At 44.2% G+C, this 21,629-nt stretch overlaps 1 protein-coding gene across 1 annotated transcript in view; it reads right to left on the reverse strand.

Annotated features, from left to right (window-relative positions):
- fras1 (Fraser extracellular matrix complex subunit 1) overlaps positions 1-21,629 on the reverse strand; it is a 115,090-nt gene that overhangs the window by 70,883 nt on the left and 22,578 nt on the right. Inside the window, exons 3-7 of the mRNA XM_084468494.1 lie at positions 5,413-5,520; positions 4,642-4,734; positions 4,349-4,508; positions 3,976-4,109; positions 3,414-3,497 (exon numbers count right to left, since the gene is read on the reverse strand). Of these exons, the coding sequence (XP_084324620.1) occupies positions 3,414-3,497; positions 3,976-4,109; positions 4,349-4,508; positions 4,642-4,734; positions 5,413-5,520 (579 nt within the window). The remainder of the gene's footprint in view (positions 1-3,413; positions 3,498-3,975; positions 4,110-4,348; positions 4,509-4,641; positions 4,735-5,412; positions 5,521-21,629) is intronic.

A 21,629-nucleotide genomic window follows, 5' to 3' on the forward strand; every position in this document is an offset into this window, starting at 1 on the left:
GTCATACCCCGGACCGAGTAACACACAGGCTGGAGATCAGGGCTTGCGTTGTGAAGCAGACGTTTTATTTTCAGAGACACTGGTTGGTACATATGGCGGGATGGTTATTAAATCAACGAAAGGAAAGATAACAAAACAGAAAGAAAACCCTAACTAACCCTAATTCTGGGGGACCCAAACTGTCCTACTCCCGACCAGAAATAAAGTGAGTCAGCCGGGACTTCTAACTACTCTGCACCAACCTAATCTAAAAACGTGAAAACAACCATCACCAACCATCAACGCACAAAAGTAAAAATAACAACAATAATGTTCCCACATGGGAAAAAGGTGCTTTACAGCAAATTGTGATTATAACTATAACTTATTCACACATTGAACGCTTGGTGCCGACATGGCACCGCGTGGGACTAGCGACGAGGACACATAAATCCCCGGCTGAGCGCCGCGGTGTTGGAGTTTACCCCGGTGGACGAGAGGGTCGCCTCCCTACGCCTAAGGGTGGTGGGGGGGAAAACTCTGACTGTTGTTTGTGCGTATGCACTGAACAGCAGTTCAGAGTACTCGGCCTTCTTGGAGACCCTGAATGGAGTCCTGTATGGGGCTCCGGTAGGGGACTCCGTAGTTCTGCTGGGAGACTTCAACGCCCACGTGGGCAACGATGGAGACACCTGGAGAGGCGTGGTGGAGAGGATGATCTAAACCCGAGTGGTCGTTTGTTACTGGACTTCTCTGCTAGTCATGGATTATCCATAACGAACACCATGTTTGAACATAAGGGTGCTCATAAGTGTACCTGGTACCAGAGTACCCTAGGCCGAAGATCGATGATTGATTTTGTGATCTTATGTTTTGGACACTCGGGTGAGGAGAGGGGCGGAACTGTCAACCGACCACCATCTGGTGGTGAGTTGGATCAGGGAATGGGGGAAGATTCTGGACAGACCTGGTAAGCCCAAACGGGTAGTGCGGGTGAATTGGGAACGTCTGGAGGAGGCCCCCGTCCTAGAGATCTTCAACTCACACCTCCGGCGGAGCTTTTCTAGCATTCCTGTGGAGGTTGGGGGCATTGAGCCGGAGTGGGCGGTGTTCAAAGCCTCCATTGCTGAAGCTACGGCGGTGAGCTGTGGCCTCAGGGTCTTAGGTTCCTCAAGGGGTGGTAACCCTCGGACACCGTGGTGGACACCGGTGGTCAAGGAAGCCGTCAGACTGAAGAAGGAGGCCTTCCGGGCCGCTGGCCCGGAAGGCCGCTGCCGTGTCGGAGGCTAAGCAGCGGGTGTGGGAGAAGTTCGGAGAGGACATGGAGAAGGACTTTCGGTCGGCACCAAAGTGTTTCTGGAAGACCATCCGACACCTCAGAAGGGGGAAACGGCGAAACATCCAAGCCGTGTACAGTAAGGGTGGGACTCTGTTGACCTCGACTGAGGAGGTAGTCGAACGTTGGAAGGAACACTTTGAGGAACTCCTGAATCTGACTAACACGCCCTCTATGATGGAGGCAGAGCTCGAGGTTGATGGTGGTTCATCGTCAATTTCCCTGGTGGAAGTCACTGAGGTAGTTAAACATCTCCGCAGTGGCAAAGCCCCAGGGATTGATGAGATCCAGCCAGAAATGCTAAAAGCTCTGGGTGTTGAGGGGCTGTCATGGTTGACACGCTTTTCAAAATTGTGTGGGAGTCTGGTACAGTGCCAAAGGAGTGGCAAACCAGGGTGGTGGTTCCCCTGTTCAAAAAGGGGGACCAGAGAGTGTGTGCCAATTACTGGGGTATCACACTTCTCAGCCTCCCTGGGAAAGTCTACTCTAAGGTGCTGGAAAGGAGGGTTCGGCCGATTGTCAAACCTCAGATTGAAGAGGAACAATGCGGTTTCCACCCTGGACGTGGAACTACGGATCAGCTCTCGCAAGGATCCTGGAGGGGGCCTGGGAGTATGCCCATCCGGTCTACATGTGTTTTGTGGATTTGGCGAAGGCATATGACCAGGTCCCCCGGGAGAAACTGTGGGAGGTGCTGCGGGAGTATGGGGTAAGGGGTTCACTCCTCAGGGCCATCCAATCTCTGTACTCCCAAAGCGAGAGCTGTGTCCGCAAGAGCTGTGTCCGCGAGAGCTGCGTCCGCCAGGGCTGCGCTATGTCACCAATCCTGTTTGTGATATACATGGACAGGATATCGATGCGTAGTCATGGTGGGGAGGGGTTGCAGTTCGGTGAGCTGAGGATCTCAACACTGCTCTTTGCAGATGATGTGGTCCTGATGGCATCATCGGCCTGTGACCTTCAGCACTCACTGGATTGGCTGGCAGCCGAGTGTGAAGCGGCTGGGATGAGGATCAGCACCACTAAATCTGAGGCCATGACTCTTAGCAGGAAACCGGTGGATTGCCTTCTCCGGGTAGGAAATGAGTCCTTAGCCCAAGTGAAGGAGTTCAAGTACCTCGGGGTCTTGTTCGCGAATGAGGGTACGATGGAGCGTGAGATTGGCTGGAGAATCGGAGCAGCGGGGGTTATTGCGTTCGCTTAACCGCACCGTTGTGATGAAAAGAGAGCTGAGCTGCAAGGCAAAGCTCTCGACCTACCGGTCGATCTTCATTCCTATCCTCACCTATGGTAATGAGGGATGGGTAATGACCGGAAGGATGAGATCACGGATACAAGCGGCCGAGATGAGTTTTCTCAGGAGCGTGGCTGGCTTCTCCTTTAGGGATAGGGTGAGAAGTTCAGTCATCCAGGAGGAACTCGGATTAGAGCCGCTGCACCCTGCTTAGAAAGGAGTCAGTTGAAGTGGGTCGGGCATCTGGTAAGGATGCCCACTGGACGCCTCCCTTGGGAGGTGTTCCAGGCACGACCAGTGGGGAGGAGACCCCGGAGAAGACCCAGGACTAGGTGGAGAGATTATATCTCAACACTGGCCTGGGAACGCCTTGGGATCCCCCCTGTCAGAGCTGGTCAATGTGGCCCGGGAAAGGGAAGTCTGGGGCCCCCTGCTTGAGCTGCTGCCCCCACGACCCGACCCCGGATAAGCGGATGAGGATGAGGATGAGGACCTACCTGCTACTTGTGCTGTGTCCCATGGCACGCAGCATATATCTTCCCTGTGTGGAAAATTTCTATACTGTGTGCGTATGTATGTGTATGTTTGTTTTGTTTGTTTGTTGTATGTCTATTGTCTACTGTCTGAGAGAGTGTCCACCCTACTGGAGTCAAATTCATTGTATGCGTGCATACTTGGCCAATAAAGCTGATTCGGATTCGGATTTTGATGTAAGGAGGAGAAGAGGAGAGGAGGAGGGGAGCAGAAGATGAGGAGGAGAGGAAGAGGAGGAGTTGGGTGAGGACAGGAGGAGGAGTGTGAGGAGAGGGAGAGGAGTAGGAGAAATATGGGGAGCAAGAGGAGCAGGAGGAGCAGGGGAGGTACCTGGTGTTGTTCTCCTCCAGACAGACAGGGGTCAGAGACACACTGAGGACAGCAGCCCCCAGCAGGGATCACCAGGTTCTGCTCCTGAGAGACAAACACAGGTCATGGATTCAATCCCACCGTCTGCAGCCTGTCATTTTTAAAGATCCCATATCATGCTTTTTTAGGGTTAATATTGCATTTGGGGGTACTACTAGAATACTGCACAGTCTGCACAGTCTGACGTCACACTATTATGGAAGTAAAGTTTGAGCGCAAACAAGCTGTTTCACACACTTACTTCCCCTGGCTCAGCAGACGTAAAACATGTATACGTATGTCATATAATAGTCTAAAGCAAAGGGAAAAGTCAAAAAAGCATGATATCAACCTTTTAAAACTTTGTGAAGTTGTTTTAGGGTTTGGTTTTCCGTTCTAGGGTAAGTAAGTAAGCAAACCCCAAAATTCCTTTGTTCAGTTGGCAAAAATTCTACTTGTATATAACAGTGTTTGGGCTACTAATGGTGGACATTTTTAGGGTTCCCCCTTAATGAATTTTGTGTATATGACTGGATGTACGTACGGGCTGGCAGGTCACCGGCTGGCACTCGGCAGCAGAGCAGGCAATGTCACCGTCCTGACAGACACACCTGGAGCAGGGAGTGGAGCTCCACACGTCTCCATGGTTGAAGAGCTCACCCTGCACTGAGCAGGAGGCTACACACACACACACACACACACACATATCAATACACATGCGCAAATTAGTACGCCCCCCACACACACACACACACACACATTAAACCACACACATACAAACATATAAATACACAAATTACTGCATTAAAAGCACAAATTACTACCCATGCACATACACAGAAAAATATAAGCTATACACAAAAACACACACAATAAAACACCCATACACACAAACCCATACACACTTCCCCACCTACCTCCAGTGCGGACACAGACCGGGCAGCATTGTCCTGCTAAGGTGCGGAGGGTCTGGTTGGGGGGGCAGAGGAGGGGAGGGCAGGGGAGGGGGGAGCAGGACACACTACCCCCGGAACACACGCACTCCTCACAGGGGGAGGGGCTCCACTGGCTGTTGTCCTGGAGACACACACAAACACACAAACGCGACTACTGGAAGTGTTGGTAAGGTGGTACGTTACGGCTGAAAGGAGGAGGGGAGCAGGGAGGAGGAGGAGAGGAGGAGAGATAAGGAGTGGAGGAGGCGCTTTACTCCAAAGGTAAGTCCTTGGTGCTGGCAGAGGTCTTGAGACGTTGACACACACTCGGGACAGCAGCCATCAGCTGGGATCCTCAACCGTTCACCCTACACACACACACACACACACTGTCAATTATTATTTTTTATTAATTATTAAATGTAAATCATTTTTTATTAATTGTTAATTTATTGCAAAGCCATACTATGTCTGTGTCTGAATTGCTAGGATACTTCCTATATCGTCAATACCTATTTAGGAGCTTCCTTGTTAGGTACCTGCTTTGTGAAAGCGCTTCACAAAATGACACTGCCTGATGCTGAATATACACTGCAGTGAGCAGAGCTGCTTGCATTTATACTTCCAAGTCACTCAAACGTGTACACAAGAGGGCACTATAGTTTTTCCGACCCCAAATGTACATGAACCAACAAAACCAATCAGTGACTAGAAAGAGTTGCTCACCTCTGGGAGGACAACACGTCTTTGCATACGCTTAAGTCCATGACCGGGGTTAATAATGAGTGACTGATTAGTGTCAGCCAATTGGAATTAAGTAACGCAGTGAAGGACATCACAAGGTCAGGTGATCGTGACCTGAATCACGATTCATACCTGAATTATAACCCTAACCCTAACCTATCATAAAAGGTAACTGACTAACTAAATAACTACCTTGCTAACTATCTTGCTAACTTACTAACTAACTACCTTATTAACTTACTAACTACCTTACTTACCAACTAACCAATCAACTCACCAGCCAACTCACTAACCCAGCTCACCTTGTGGTAGTCACAGCGGGGGTCGGGGCAGCGGGGGGGCAGGCAGACGGTGATGTCACCATAGCATGAGCACGTCTCACAGGCCGGGCCTCGCCACGATGTCGCCGTCTGGAGAGAAACGGGAGAGAGACATCAAACACACAGGAAACCCTTCAAATGCAAGAGGAAACTAATCAAATACTCAGGAAAGAGATCAGACACACAGGAACCAGAGACCTAAGAGCACACCAGAGATCAAAGTGCAGACAGAGATCAAAGAGCAGACCAGAGATCACATCAGAGATCAAAGAGCAGACCAGAGATCAAAGCGCAGCCCAGAGGTCAAAGAGCAGACCAGAGATCACATCAGAGATCAAAGAGCAGATCAGAGATCACAGAACAGACCAGAGATCAGGGGAGAGTGTGTGTCAGGTATGTGTAAAATTTGTGTAGTTTGTGTCAATGCCTCAGCCAAGACCATGATGAAGGAGGAAGAGAAGATAAGTCCAAGGAATCTCAAACATATGGTTATCAATTAGCTATAGAGGCTGATATTGATTAGCCCTTTGTGGCTAACTGCCTGCATAGAACCAGAGAAGGTCAATACTCCAACAGCTACAATTCATCTCCTTCTACTCCAGGGAGTGAAGGACGAGGCGGAGGGAGGAGGAGGAAGAGGAGGGGGAGAAGGGAATTCAGAGGAAGAATCCCTGATTTACGGACCTGCAGCCTGGACCTGGATATAAAACCCTTTGGGTATTATGTTAGAGACCAACCTCAGCAACACTTTAAAACCAGATACCAGAACCCAATTAAACCAGTTCAAACTAAACCAGATGAACCAAGTAGCCAACAGTAGAAGTGGAATCTCTGCCCATGTAACAGGGTAACATTTCTTGCCATGTTTGCCCTATGCTACTTTAGGAGTTGCACTCACATTAAAAAGCCAATCTAGACGGCCGTCGAGGTAAGATGTTAACAGGCCTCTGTGCTCGCAGGGCTGAATAACAAACTGTGGCCAGAGTTTGTGAGTTGGAGGGAAGTGAGCTGCCAGACTGAGCAGAAGGTAATTGAGTGAGAATGGAGCCAGTGGTTGAGTGGCGTTGAGGAGAGGACAGAGATTGAAGATATTTCTGAAGCAAATCCAATCTACAGGCGACGTGACAGCTCATTGCACTTCAGCGCACCAGACCTAGTTTACAGCACGTAGCTCCTGGCATGTAGCTCAATGCACCTAGTGCATAGAAAAACACTTTTAGCATCAGAGCAAAGGGTTCATAAATAAATAATCCAACCTTATGGAACACAGTTCATTCATAAATTCATATATGACAAAGCACCTAGCTTATAGCACCACCCTCAAAGCACCTAGTTTATATCTAACTGATAGCAGCTAGCTCATAGCAGCTAGCTCATAGCAAGTAGTTCATAGCACCTGGCTTATAGCAACCAACTGATAGCAACTAGCTAATAGCACCTAGCTCATAGCAGCTAATCATGGTACAGCCTAATGTACCATGATATGTCATGATACATCCTGAAGCTGATGAGGGTGATAAGGTGATAAGGTGATAAGGTCATAAGGTTTAATGTGGACAAGACCCTGATGACCCTTTTCTATAGGTCCTTTGTTGAGTCAGTTGTCACCTTCTCCTTAATCTGCTGGTATGGGTCTATTACCATAAAGGAAGAGGCGGTACAGGAACTTTATCAGAAGCAGATGCTAAAAAGGGTTGAATCTATCCTGTCAAATAGCTCTCATCCCTTACAGGCTGAATTTCAGATGTTGCCATCTGGATCACGCTTTAAACTCCCGCAATTCCAAAACCAACAGATATAAACACTCTTTTGTACCCGCAGCCACTCTACTTCTAAATTCTTTAAAGAACCGTAGATAATCACCTCCCCCCAGTCATACTTTATATTTTGACTATTTTTTATATGGACTACTATTTATTGATTGTTTACTGTTTTAATTGTGTGTGTGATTGTGTGTGATTTGTATACTATCTGCTGCACAACAAATTGCCCCATTGGGGGACAATAAAGTATTTTGAACTTGAACAAAGACCTTCAGACAAGAAGATGAAAGTGTGTGTACTACACACACTTGTGCAGCAGTGTACTGTGTACACAAAGTTGATTTGGCGTTCCTTAGTGTATTTTTAAGTGATGTTGATTAAAATATCCAAAACATGTTTGAAGATCTTGTTTGCATGTGTTAAAGCAAGTAAATGAAAGCATAAAACTCAAAAAAATTCAAAGTAAAATAAATAAATAATATTCTTAATCTGAAGCATCCCTTTACAGGCTAAATCTCTTTGATGTTTTCTTGAAACATAAAGGCACTTTCTGAGAAAAACATATAACTACATAACTACAATATCTACAATATCCAGATTTACTACAGAGTAGCAAAGCTGTCTGGTATGGTTTACATTTCACGTTGACCTCCCAGAACACAGCAGTGTGGACTGAGTTCTGGCATTGTTCTCGTCATTCTAATAGGAGCTGTAATTGGATTGTAATGTATTCATTGACTGACCTTTAATCACAGCTCCCAGCGACTAAATGCCCTCCCAGAGGAGACGGTGTAGCGACACAGCCGCCACACCGTCTGCTCATTCATTCAACCCAGAAGACAGTCAACCTTTAACCCATTCAACCTTCAGGGAAGGTCTCTGACTCAGGGCCCTGTTACCAAGGGAACTGTAATCAGTGGCTGTTACCAAGGGAACGGTTACCAAGGTAACTGTCATCAGAGGCTTTTACCAAGGTAATTGTAATCAGGGAAACGTTACCATGGGAACCATTTCAAGGGCACCGTCATCTGACAAATCAGATCATCAACAAACCCCTGGCTTTATGTTTTTGCACTCTGGGTTCAACATGGGCACGTAATAATGTGTTCTCAATTAGGCAGAACAGTCTGTTATGATTGTGCTTGTGAATAATGAACAAGGCTTGATTAATATTTAAGAGATTTAAAGGCCTTGTGATATTCCGTTTAACCACTCAAGTTCCCGTCGTCTTGCTGTCTCACATGTTGCACATCGCTAAATGCAGGCCGTGAAAATGTTGCTCGGGGTGGCTGAAATAATTGAAAGGGTAAGCCTCCTTCCAGCCTTCTAACCTCAACAGAGACCACTCACGTGGTCCAGGACCCTAAATAATGGAGCAGGACTGAAGACCGCAGAGTTGCTACCCAACACACCTCAGAGAGGAAGGCTGCTCAGCTTTGATTAGCACCACCAAGCACCACACAACACCAGCAGTACCACCCCCGACCGCAGCAGTAGATACACAACACTCAATGGTCATTAGTTCCTGACCTGACCTTTCAATCACTAGATAGTTTATCCACTTGAGCTTTGAACCAGGAAACAGTAAATTAGATACAAAGGCAGACAGGGAAAGGGATGTATGTACAGATCAAACTGAATGGTACACCCAAACCTAGAGCCAGATCCTATGGCCTGACCCTAGGTCCTGACCCTAGATACAGATGCTAGACTCTTATCCTAGACCCTTCTGAAGAGCCCGACCCAACTGTGGCGGGTTGAGGTAGACACGGAGTGGGTCTCGCCCGGGGCGTAATTCAATGTAGAACCGCTACTGAACCCAAGGATGTGATTTGACCGCTAGCATCCTTGTGAGAGCTTTAATAATACATATCCTTGCCTCTCTTGCATGGGGGAAACATCCAGCTCGCATCCTCCTGTCCCCCCTAGTGAGATGAAGACCTCCTCTCTAAACCACCCCTCCATCGCTTAGAGGAACTGCAGGGAACTACAGCGTTCTCTCCGCTACAGAACTGAGGATGTAAAATAGTCAACGTTTGGTGTATGATGTATAAATAATTTAAAACTTTAAATAAGTGACATTAGAATCAACGTCATACATTTTGAAAAATGTATTTGTCAAAAGTGCAGAACTGTGTCAAAGAAAAGATGCAAAGCCAGGGAATGTTTTTTTATCTGCACTTGAAAGCTGATAGTATGAACGTGAAGCAGTTTAAGACAATTAGAAATGAGACAAATTTAATTCCTTAATTCCTGTTGTAATATCCAGGTAGAAGATATAGTACTGTTTGATATAATACTGTTGCGAAACAGCCACCTTACATGTGGACCATGACTGGGACACAGAGACCTATTGAACCCGGTCCAGTGAGCTGCTCATCCTAAAGGTTCCCTGAGCTCACTCCAGCCTAGGAATGACTGCCTTTTCTATCAGTGCGCCTAACTGATGGAATGCTCTGCAGATCAACTTAAAAATGACTGCTCTTCCTACTTTTGGTTTATTTAAGTCTATGATTTTGAATTGTACGCATCCCACTGTAACTGTTTTAGCTGATTTCATTCTCATTTAGTATTTCATCCTATTTTATTTTTCCTCTTTTTGTATTGTATATACTTTATAGATATATTTGATCAGAATATATATATACAGAATATGTTATCCTTGTAATTGTGTTTATTGTGTATGCTCGTCGTCACTGTAAATGAGGGAAACCTCAGTGTCTCTCGAGGAAAATAAAGGTTATTGTTAAACTTCGGTAGTAGTACTGAGGTACTAGATATAATACAGAAATGCTGTGGTAATGTGGTATATATTCAGAAAGTGACCACAGATCCCCCAAGAGGCCCAGATTAATCCAGTACGACCTGAGGAAGTTGGTATTGAACTTCTGATGGGGTCTTTTATCAACACAAGGCTATGGACTTGTCTGGAGTCCTACCTGTTGTTACCACTGAGTTGAACTTTGACCTCAGGGTCTGACCGAACTAGTGAGTGAATGTAACAGAACAAGCAGCAGGGTGCTGAGAGGCTGTGATGGTGTAGCCCAGTGGAGACCATATCAGACAGCTGGAAGTACTTCTCAGCAGTGTTTTTTTCAAAATACTTACAGCTTGTACAATTTCTACTATTCATATAATATATAGCCAAGTGGGGGCTCTAAAATAATTATAATACAGGGACCCTTTAAATTAAAATTAGGGGTGCACGATATTGATTTTTTGACCCCGATATCGATATTGATAACTTTCTGCTCCTCAAGGTCGATACCAATACCAATAACCGATAATATATATATATATATGTATATATATATATATATATATATATATATATATATATATATTATTATTATTGTATTATTATTTTTAAAATGTATATTCCTGTAGTTTTGCCCTAACCAGATTCATCATGACATGAGTGTTACTACTATGAACAAAACAAAGCCAAGACAACAGTTTTGACTCTTCAAATAAAGTGACCATATTTATTTAATAATAAATATATAATTTGAGTCAATCACAAAATTCACAATCCGTCAATGTCATTAACAATGTGTTTCCCTGAACAATGAGTGAACTAAAAACCAACAGGTATTGTGCTTTGTCAGCAGATAAAACATTTGACGCTATAGTAGAGGAGACTTTTGTGGTCGTGGTCCATGAAACAACTATTACTTGGCATTTATAGGACAGCACGCCTCAAAAATAATTAAACCAAACAAATAGGACAGCACACCTCAAAAATAATTAAACCAAACAAAGTATTTGACATCCTGTCAATAACTTGTAAACATAACATTGCAAAATGTAAACATTTGCCAATTGCCATAGTGAGGTTCATCACTCAGTGATGTAAAATAAAATAAAGGCCTCCAGAACTGTTGCAAATCCTTGCATAAGCCTGGGATTCTCGCATGCGAGTTGGTTCCTTTGCTCGGTCATCACGTGTCCAGCAGCAGAAAACAAAGGCTCAGAGTCAACACTAGTGCAAGGCGCTGACAGAAATTTATGAGCAAGTTGGGCCAGGCACTCGTAACGGGACTGGCAGCTACTCCAGTATTCCAGCGGGCAACGGCTCAAGGGAAACGTGGGCTCCAACAGATATGACTGGAGCTAACAGTAAAAACAAAAGCACAGAAGAACGGCATCTAATTATGATGACGTTCTACCGGTTCCATAACACAAGTTATACAGTGTTCATAAAACATGAATTAAAATAAAATATACACTTACGTCCACATCCACTCTGCTGTTTTCCTGTTGTTCAGTTGCAGCATCTGTGTTTTCTTCAAGGATTGTCTCAAACATTCCCAAGAGCGAGTTGTTGTTGTTGTTCTCGTCTTCCCTCGTCCTCTTTGCCGGTGGCTCGTCTGACTGGGGGCCGGAGGTGTCTGTGGCAAGGCGGTCTCTCTCGATTTTGTGCAGCTGTTCCTGCAGCATTTCTGTAGCTTGGCGTTTTGATGCATGGCTGAAGTAGCGGTCCTTGTACCTCGGGTCCAATATCGTGGAGAGACAATACATGGGCTTTTCCTCAATGTCACCAAAACGCCTTTGGACTGCTTTTAACAGGGTCTCCTTTGTAGTTTTCACTCTGTGGTCTGTTGGGACGGTTTGTTTTAGCAGGCGTGTTAGGGCTTGGATGGAGGGGATCACGTCTGCAGTAGTGGCTGTAGCGTTGCTAATATTTCTAGTCAGCTGTTCACACGGATCGAGGATGGTCAAGATGTTTTCAACTACTGCTGGCAACTTGTATTCTACACCATAAGCTGCGATAGCTTGCTTCTGCTTCACCAGACTCTGGAGCAGGCTGGTGGTCGCTACTTGGGAGTGCTTAAAGTGCCCAACAATCTTCCAACCGATGGCAACACAGTCAATCACAGCTCTTTGGCTCAGCACAGCCTCATTCACGGCCAGCTGTAAGGTGTGGGCCATGCAGCCCAGGCTATCAACATTGTAATCATCCATAGCCTTTGCCATGTTACGTGCGTTGTCTCTTAGGACAACATGGACAATCTCTTTCGTTATGTTCCATTTCTAAGCATAACTACAAAAGCCAAACGGATCATATCGGCAGTGTGTGAACCTGGTAGTTCCTGAGAATGCAACACAGTTCTGTACAGTTTGAAATCTTTGTCCAGCCACTGCGCCGTCAGACCTAGCATGCTGACAGGGTTAACATCACAGGTCCATATGTCCGTGGTGAAACTTCTGTGCCGTGCATCGTTGTCTATCAGAGTATGAAGGAGTAAGGTGATCTCATCATACTTGGCTTGTAAACACTCCTCTGCAAAGTGACGGCGGCTTGGAATTATGAACCTGGGGCCGTATTCACAAAGCTTTTTATCTTACCGCTAGGAGTGCTCCTAACTCGCGCTAAAACATTTTACGTAGGAGTTTTTTCTTAAAAGTTATTCACAAAGCCGCTGAGACCTACTCATACTAAGGATAAATCACTAAGAGTGAACTAAGAGTAACGCCCCCTAACGCCCCCTTACGTCGATTCTCGTGCACGAGTTTTGAAGCGGTCAGTACGGTGATTGGCTGTTGAGTGCCGGCGGTCTCCGTGAAACTCATTCGCAACTTCCCACAAACGAGCCCACTAAATCAACGAAAAATAAGGAAATAGCCTAGGCTACAAATGAAGTCCTATCAAACAGTTATGGACAGTGCAGTTAGCAGAATACACGCACGATGACAAGTTTGTGCAGACCACGATAATGACGTTGTATGCACGTTAAAAAGAGAGCCAAAGCAAACAATAAAAATACTACGTAAATTGCATTATATCAAGGAAGTAATTAAAAGCACCCTGCAAACTATTATCCAATGAGCATATTTCCAGCACTTAAAGTTTGGGCGTAGCCAGAGATTGTAATTAAGGTGCACCTGTGAGAGTTTGGGTGGCCTCAAGTTCACGGTGATTTACCGGAACGCTGTTAGAATAACTGCTGCAAGTGTCCAGTGGAAGCCAGGGTCCGGAGCGATCAATACGACCATCCTGAAAGCAGCCCTGGCTCTCCACTAAATCACTCCACGCTGTACATGGGGGAATGAAATGTATGGATATAATCGCAAAATCCAATAGGGGGGTTTCCTTCACAGCCCCGCTTCTGTGGTAGCGAATGCGTGGACCTAGACCGGTCACTACGCAGTCCTAGTGCAACGCGCACCGCGCTCTCTGTCACATTTTGCTTTAAATCGAAAGAAATCCTTGTAATGAATAAATTCTGAAAATATTTAGGTGTACCTAAACGCTTGGGTGTCCCAGGCACACCCATGCACACCCGTGGCTACGCCACTAAACACTTTAAATATCAGCCCATACCACCGTTCAAGTCCTATCATGATGAATGAAGGAGAAGACAACGTGAAACGCAAGCGAAAGCTCAACTGGTCCGACTCCTGACTCCTTACTGAGCAGATTATAAACTCAATACAATAAATTATCTTACAATAAATGATTAGATAGTAATCATAAGTAATAAGTAAAGTAGTTATAGGCCTATTATTTTTTTACTTCAAACCATTTATTTTTATTTCAAATAAATAATGATGATTAAAGTGTTGTATTACTATTAATACATGAGACAAATAATGATGGGTTAAGTGATTTATTTATATTTATATATTAAATAATTAAGGATGATTAAAGGTACATTTGTAACATTGCCCCCGTGTGTTTTAACCATCACTGATGGTTGCGATATTCCTAAATCGTCGTCATTGCAAAGTTGCATTTTCCCTGTTGCTAAATATCGGAGTGTTATTCACTAATTCCACAAGAATTCCACACAAACAAGTTTGATACCCTCACGATTTTGCCTATATCGCCTTATCAATTCACAGTCTTCCATTGTCTCCATAACGTCTCGCAGCCATTTTCCGATTCTTTGTGAATAGGTCTTACTGAGTTAGGAGTCCTCTCGAGGACTTTTAAGCTCTCCTAGACTTAGGTGCTACTTTTAGGCCTAAAATACTTGAACGTGAATACGTACGTGAATTGCTCTTAGTGAAAAAAGTTAGGAGTCCTAAATTTAAGACTGACACGCCCATTATTTTTAGGAGTTACTCCTAAATTCGCCACTTATGACCTACTTTTAGCCATAAGATTCTTTGTGAATACGGCCCCTGGGCTCTAAATGACGAAGTAGCCGACAGAATCCTTTGTCTTCGACAAGGGAAAAGGGCTGGTCGTCAAGTGCCATCATTTCTGTGATCAAGTTAGAGATCGCTTGAGCCCTTGGGTCATCTCTGTCAAACTTCTTTAATTTTGCAAACGCCTCGTCAATAGGTACAAGCCCCGCCGGTTCCTTTGCAGCTGGCTTTGGATTCGCGGCAACTTTAGCTGCTCGCGCGTCGTCGTAGGCTTTTAACAAACCATCGTAGCGGTGGTGATGTATCAGGTGACTTATTAGGTTGGATGTGTTATAGCTTGTTACCCTTTTCCCTCCTCGTGGAACTTCTGCATTGCATTTGTTACAAAAAAAAGCAAGCAAACTGTTTTCCTCTGAAACTTTGAAAAAGTCCCACACTACCGACGCCATGTTTGTTTACTAACATGCTGCTTCTGAAAGTTACGTGATAGTTACGTCACAGCCAGGCATGAGAAAGGGAGTGCTGGATTTGTGAAAAACTCCCTCTTCCTAAACCATACGCTATCAGTCGTACCACAGTACTGGAAAAACGGGAGGAGCCTACAGAAATCCACCCACACCGCATTTTTTTAACCAAAATATATATATATGTATTATCGGAGCTATCAATCATTTTATCGGGTTTATCGGGATGACGTCATAATTGCTGATATCGGCCCGATAATTTGTTTGTAACCTTCACACTTGCACTTACACATCTACTACTCAGTTCTTCCTGAGCTGTGGTTCTGAAGGAGAGAAGTGCGCTTCCTCCTTTCCTTCCACCACTGCAGCAGAGTTTGTCAGTGGGGGAAAGACATGATGTTTATCTGCCTGATGCTGCACTCCATCCCTAACACCTCCCTAACAACACCGGAGATTGAGTGTACTACCTCCTTCACCAGGCGGCCCAAAATACGCAGTGATTTGCATTAAGTTTCCCGCTTGCAGCAGATTTCCACTGCTGTCCAGATCAGATCAGCCAATGTTGTGAGTTGTCAAATGGATCCACACAAGCAGTGTTCAAACACTGTTGATTAAAGTGTTGTTAAACCGCCTTGATATTTAAATCAGTCAAAAACCAGAGCTAGCTGTTGGAATAAAACAGTTGTCAGTTGAACACCAGTGCAGGCATATGGAATAACTACGTAACAGAGCCAAATATCAGAAGAAAGCACAAATACATGTATACTTGTACAGCATACACTGACTGTGCAGACATTCAGGGGAAGGATCCAAGGCCAGCAAGATAATCAGGGACATATCTTTTCCACTAGTCCCACCCAGCAGCTCTTTCTCTCATCATCACGACTTCCTATAAAGTGAGATGCTTGACACTTGACACTAAGCCAATAAGTCGACTTTCTTGTCTCGTTTACATGACACTCAAGAAAGTCGACTTATTGGCTTAATGTCAAGTTTCCAAGTGCTTAGTCCAACTATGATTGGATTACTAAGATGCATGTATACACCTTAGTCAAGCTATACTCGAATCTAATTGGGTTACTCATAGTCGAATTAAGACCCCTAGATAATGCGATTCATAGTGGAGTTAAGTGTGCATGAACAGAGTCTAATTGGATTATGCGTTGAATTGCATCTGCGCATGCTCGAGATCTTTTCCTGGGGCCGTGAGCCAGAAGTAGAAGGAGACGATAGTCGTGTTATTGTTGTCGCTGTCGGAAAACGAGAAACGCTGATTTATTTAAAAAGGTGGCGCAGAAGATGGAGGAAGCCGGTGAATGCAGTTACCCCTATAAGAATTGTGTCCCGGCCGCAGGAGCGCGCATGGCATGCATTGCGTTGTCGATTTATTTAAAAGGTGCAGAAGATGGAGGAAGCCGGTGTCGTGCCAATGTAGTTACCCCCTATAAGGAGTGTATCATCATCAACATGCATTCAGCACACACTACGCTTCGATTTCACCCAAGGCTGAATTAAAAGTACATGTTTTTCTAAATGTTTCTCATCAACAAGGTTGTAAAATAACTACGATCTTTATTCATTCATTGCGCCACGGCCGAACTGACGGGGCTATTCTCTGATATTATGAATCTTACAGACTGCGTCGGGTTCTCCGACTCTGGTACTTCCACAACAAGTAAAGACTCCTAATGGGGTTTATCTCGACCATGGGGGAAAATGAATTGGGGGAAATTAACTTTGGCTTTGACTCTCTTAAGTCCAGATTGAAATGAACATGGAGGAGAAAGCGATGTTTCAGCAGACAGCTGTCAGTTCACTTCGGGTCCATATAATTTCTCAGACGCTCCATTGTTTCGACCTCTCTTCGTATGCGGACTCCTCCGCCGGCAGAGCAGCCGGAGGAGTCTGCATTCGACGGAGACGAAATTATATGGACCCGAAGTGAACTGACAGCTGTCAACTGAAAACATCTTTCTCGAATGCCGCCTGAGTTTGTTGTTGCTTGTGACGTAAACAGGTCAACCGGTGGCTCTATTACCACTAGTTGAAATGGGTACAGCTGCAGCGCCACCTAACATACCGGGGTATGACACGCTTCAGCCAATGAATCGATTTACTCACCACCATGTATACGCAGACAATTGCAGTTGTCCAATTGAGGAGCATAGTCGAACTATGGCTTTAATCGAATTAAGCTGTGCATGTAAACGTACTGACTGTCTCTACTCCATTATTTTTCTGCTTGTAGTTCTGGAACGCCTGCCTTTGTACACTGCCCTATAGCATACTCTACATATTGAGCCCTTTTGAATTGAGCTGACATGGCTTTTTGAAACAGGTTGAGATTCTATTTGAGGGTTTGGACATATTTTTGTCTCTGATGAAAACTATGATGTCATCTGCATATGCTGCCAGGCCGGGCACAGTCCGTTTGGTTAGTCTGATTCACAATAAATTTGATACTTGCTTTGTTTCTAGTAATAGTCTTGCTGGGTTTCACAATGCACAAATTTAAGCGGAAATATCTTTCTTCCTTAAATTCCATACAATCCTAAATACAGAAAGGTCCCTACAGAATGAGGTATCGAGTAATTTGGTGTTACTCACACTATTAGCCTTGCTTTTATATATATATATATATATATATATACGTATATATAGTCTGGCGAGTATAGAAAAAAGTGAATGGAGAGAGGATGGAAGAGAGAGAGAGGGAGAAAGATAAAGGACTCCCTCCATCCTTTCAGTGGACAGGGGAGGGGGGTGAGAGGATACAGATGATGGATACAGATACAGATGTGCAGCTGGTGTGAAGAGCAGAGGCAACCAACAAGCTGACTATCACCGTCAGTAGGGAAAATGTTGGGGGTTGTGGGCCTATCAGCTGTAGTAGGCTAGCCTGCTCCCTATTTAGCAATAGGCGCTTGGCTGCTATGCTATAGAGCATGCTAGCTAGCCTGCTCCCTATTTAGCACTAGGCGCTAGGCTGCTATGCTACAGAGCATGCTAGCCTGCTCCATATTTAGCTGTTGGCTCTATGCTGCTATAACGCAAAGCCTGCTCCATATTTATCAGTAGGAGCAGTTCTGATACAGAGCCAGCTAGCCTTCTCCACATTTAGCAGTTTGTGCTATGCTACAGAGCCTGCTATTTTGCTCCATATTTAGGGGTAGGAGCTCTGCTGCTATGCTACTCACATTGGGTCGGCACTCCAAACAGCTGCCAGGCGCCATACAGGAAATGTTCTGGCTATTTTAACTTTCACTTTGTAACTAAATAGTTGCTAAAAACAAACCTACAGGCTGGGTTTTATTTAGGAAACACAAAACCAAGTTCACCCAGCCTGCAGGATGTGACTGGGCAGGTTTACAGGAAGCCACAAATGAATGAAGTAAACAGAGCTTGTAGGAACGTGTGTGGTTGTGTTAAGTTAAGTTAAGTTAAGTTATCCTTTATTGTCCCTTTTTGGGGGAAATTAATTCTCTGCTTTTGACCCATCCGGGAGCCGGTGAACACATACACACTTGCACATACACACACACACACACACACACACACACACACACACACACACACACACACACACACACACACACACACACACACACACACAGAGGAGTGACCTTGTCAGAGGTCCACACACATGGGGGCACACCGGCACACCCAGAGCAATGGGCAGCCACAGTGCAGTGCCCGGGGAGCAGAGGGGCTTTAACTTCCTCTGGGTAATAAACTTGACACTGACGCACCAGACTAGTATAGAGTGTAACAGTGACCACCCCCTTTTTTAACAGCTCTGGTTCCGGAAGTACATTTCCCATGCATTTTCAGCGTCCACTTTTCGTAAAATCGTTATATAAAGAGTTTTAAGCCTGGAACCAACCCAATCGTTCGTCAAGGTAGTCGTGAACAGAAAGCGGTTGATTCAGGGCAAAAAATAATTTGGAAAACAGAAGAAAAGGCAAAGGTACAAGACTGTGTACATTATTTTTGTGAACAAGTGAGGAACTCCTCATCCCACAAACCATTGCGGACCTTTTCGCAATGTTTCCAACCCAATAGTTTAGCGCATTTCTGACATCTTATAACTTTTGTCATTATTATATTGTTTATATTGTTAATAGAAGTGTGTCATATATTCTATGTGTGTGTGTTTGTGTGTATGTGTGTGTATTTAGTGTTTCATGTAGTGTATAGCATCGACATGGTACATCCCTTTGCTGACTGCGGTCACCACTTAATAACGTTACTCGTTTTTAATACATGTGAATTCAGTCTCAGATTCCAGTTACATATTCATTCAACATTATGTATTCCTTTGCTTTTATACTACCCAAATTACTAAAAAGCACAGCTAGTGCCATATATTTGTACTTTTATTTTTATCATATATTCTATATCAACATATTTTCAACCATTACAGCTCATTTCCTCTACAACTCTAACCACAACTCTAACTTTCCATTAATATAAATCATGGTTGCTGTGGTAAGCGATTGAGTTCAGTAGCAGCAGAACATCTAATAGGATTATTCTCAGTAGATGGGGGCCTCTACGAATAGTCAAATCTCCTAACCTTTATGCCTCCTTTTCTTAACCTTTGTGGAAAACGGGTCAAGGAGAGATGAAAAGGTGCTTCCTTTCAAACATAGGAAAAGACCGCACTGTTTAAAATTAATTCGACTCCACTTTCCTAGCATTTCCGAAGATTGACTACAACAAGCACTCTTTGATCCATGCGTTCTTGTATTGATTTCAATCAGGTTATCGCCAACAGTGAGAATCACTTAGGTCGGACTTGGCCAACAGGAATATTTGAGGCCACTTGAATCCCAATTCACATGTGAAAAAAAAGAGGTTAAACTTATGTTGATGTTGAAATTAACTGCCCCCAGTAGTCTTTCTTAAATGTGAAGTTGCCATTTTCTTTTCTTATGGTGTATATTATGTGCTTACTAACAGCAATAAATTAATTAATTTTGATTCAAATAATTATGTTTCTGGAATTGGTATCCATTATTATCAATATAATTTTATTTTTCTCTTCTCTTCTTCTGCTTTACCGCGTCTCTCATGCGTCTTCGCGTAGGTAAACTTCGTCGATGGCTTGTTTTTTTTATATTGCCGCCGTAAAGGATTATGGGATACAAATATATCCTTTGCTTTCGTAAAGGTTGGTCAGGAGTAACTTATGCTAAAGGAGGCTTAAAGGATGCATCGAGGCTCCTTTCCTAAGCATTCTTAGAATTCAAACCACCTTTCTTCCAAGTACTTCCGGGTCATCTCCTTAGGAAAGGAAATTTCCTATGCAAAAAATACTATTTGTAGAGGCCCGGGCTCTGGTAACGTTTACTGCATCCACTTTCGCGGATGCAGTAAACATTTCCTGGTAATGGCGAGCTCCACCAATCAGAGACATCATGTCACACTTCAGGATTTGTGGGTAGTGTAGTGGTTTCAATGACATTGCGATTAACATTGCGTTTTTTACATTTACATTTAACATTTACATTGCGTTTAGTTGTTGCCCCGTTTAACGCGTGGCTTCTACAGGAGCAAATATCATCGATTCACAATATAACGGTGCATGGTCTGTATCATTTGGATGGTAACTTACGACATTATGGCTTTTTATCAAAATCTCTACACTGAAAATGAATGGGATTTTTTACTTCCGGAACCATACGCTCTATAGAGTGGTGGAGTCCCGCCCCTTCCGGTGGTCCCCATGGGACCTATGAGATCGTAAAATAAGAATGGGTTTCAATGGAGAGAAAGTAATTATTTTCTGGTCCCAGTCTTTATATGCTCTGGATTACACATGTTGTTTGTGGATTTAAATGATCATTTTTGATGTCAAGAGTTTGACTGATTATTGTGCAATTGTTCAGTTAAAGGCTGTAGAGAAAACACAATGAGAAAGACTACATGTATGTGACGTCACGCTCCTTGTGACTGCTTTCGATGCTCTTATCCTCCCCTGGGAAAACAGTGGTGAAGTGAAGCAGAGAGATCACCATGTCTGTACCAGAGTTCCAAGTGCGGGTGGTGAAGTATATCATGAGCGTCAAGAGCAGCGAACAACTGTAGTTCAAAAAGCACCCTCACATAAAACCTTGATAAAAACATTATCAAACTTAACGATAAATTGTGGTTTTCTTTGCATGAAAAATGATAATTTAAATCCAAAAACAACATGTGTAACCCGGGGCATATAAAGACTGGGACCAGAAAATAATTACTTTCTCTCCATTGAAACACATTCTTATTTTACAATCTCATAGGTCCCATGGGGACCACCGGAGGGGGCGGGACTTCGGCACTCTATTCCTGCCCTCATAAAGGATGGTCCTTATACTACACACTTTTTCCATCTAGTTTCGACTTGGTTTTTGAATTGTTGGTGCCGTTTAAGTAGTAAACGATTATTAAGGCTACTTTAACGGCACAGACAATCCAAAAACCCAGTCGAAACTAGATGGAAAAAGTGTGTAGTTCAAAAACGTGATGCAGCTTTTACTTCTTCGCAGAAGAAGTAAAAGCCTACAGAGTTTGTTATGTACGATCATTCAAAAAAACGATGTTATTTCCCATAGACATTTGACAGAGGGAACCAGAGCCTCGGAGGCGGGACTAAGGCCCTTTCCCAATTCTCCCCTAGATTTGATTTAAGGGAGCAAGGGGGAGTGCTGTTTTTCCCTTAAAATCAACCCTTGAACGCTAGCCATCTCGGTAGCTGACTTACAGCTAAGGGCACTCAAAGCAAGTATTCTTGTTAAGGTGAGAGAAATGTGACTGGGCCTTATCTTCATCTCGCAGTACACCTCCGTTGGGGTACTGAGAGTGGGGCCTGAAAGGGTGCCGGCAAGTTCGAGCT

This window comes from Micromesistius poutassou (assembly GCF_964030765.1).
Source record: "Micromesistius poutassou genome assembly, chromosome: 5".
NCBI classification, from domain to species: Eukaryota; Metazoa; Chordata; class Actinopteri; order Gadiformes; family Gadidae; genus Micromesistius; species Micromesistius poutassou.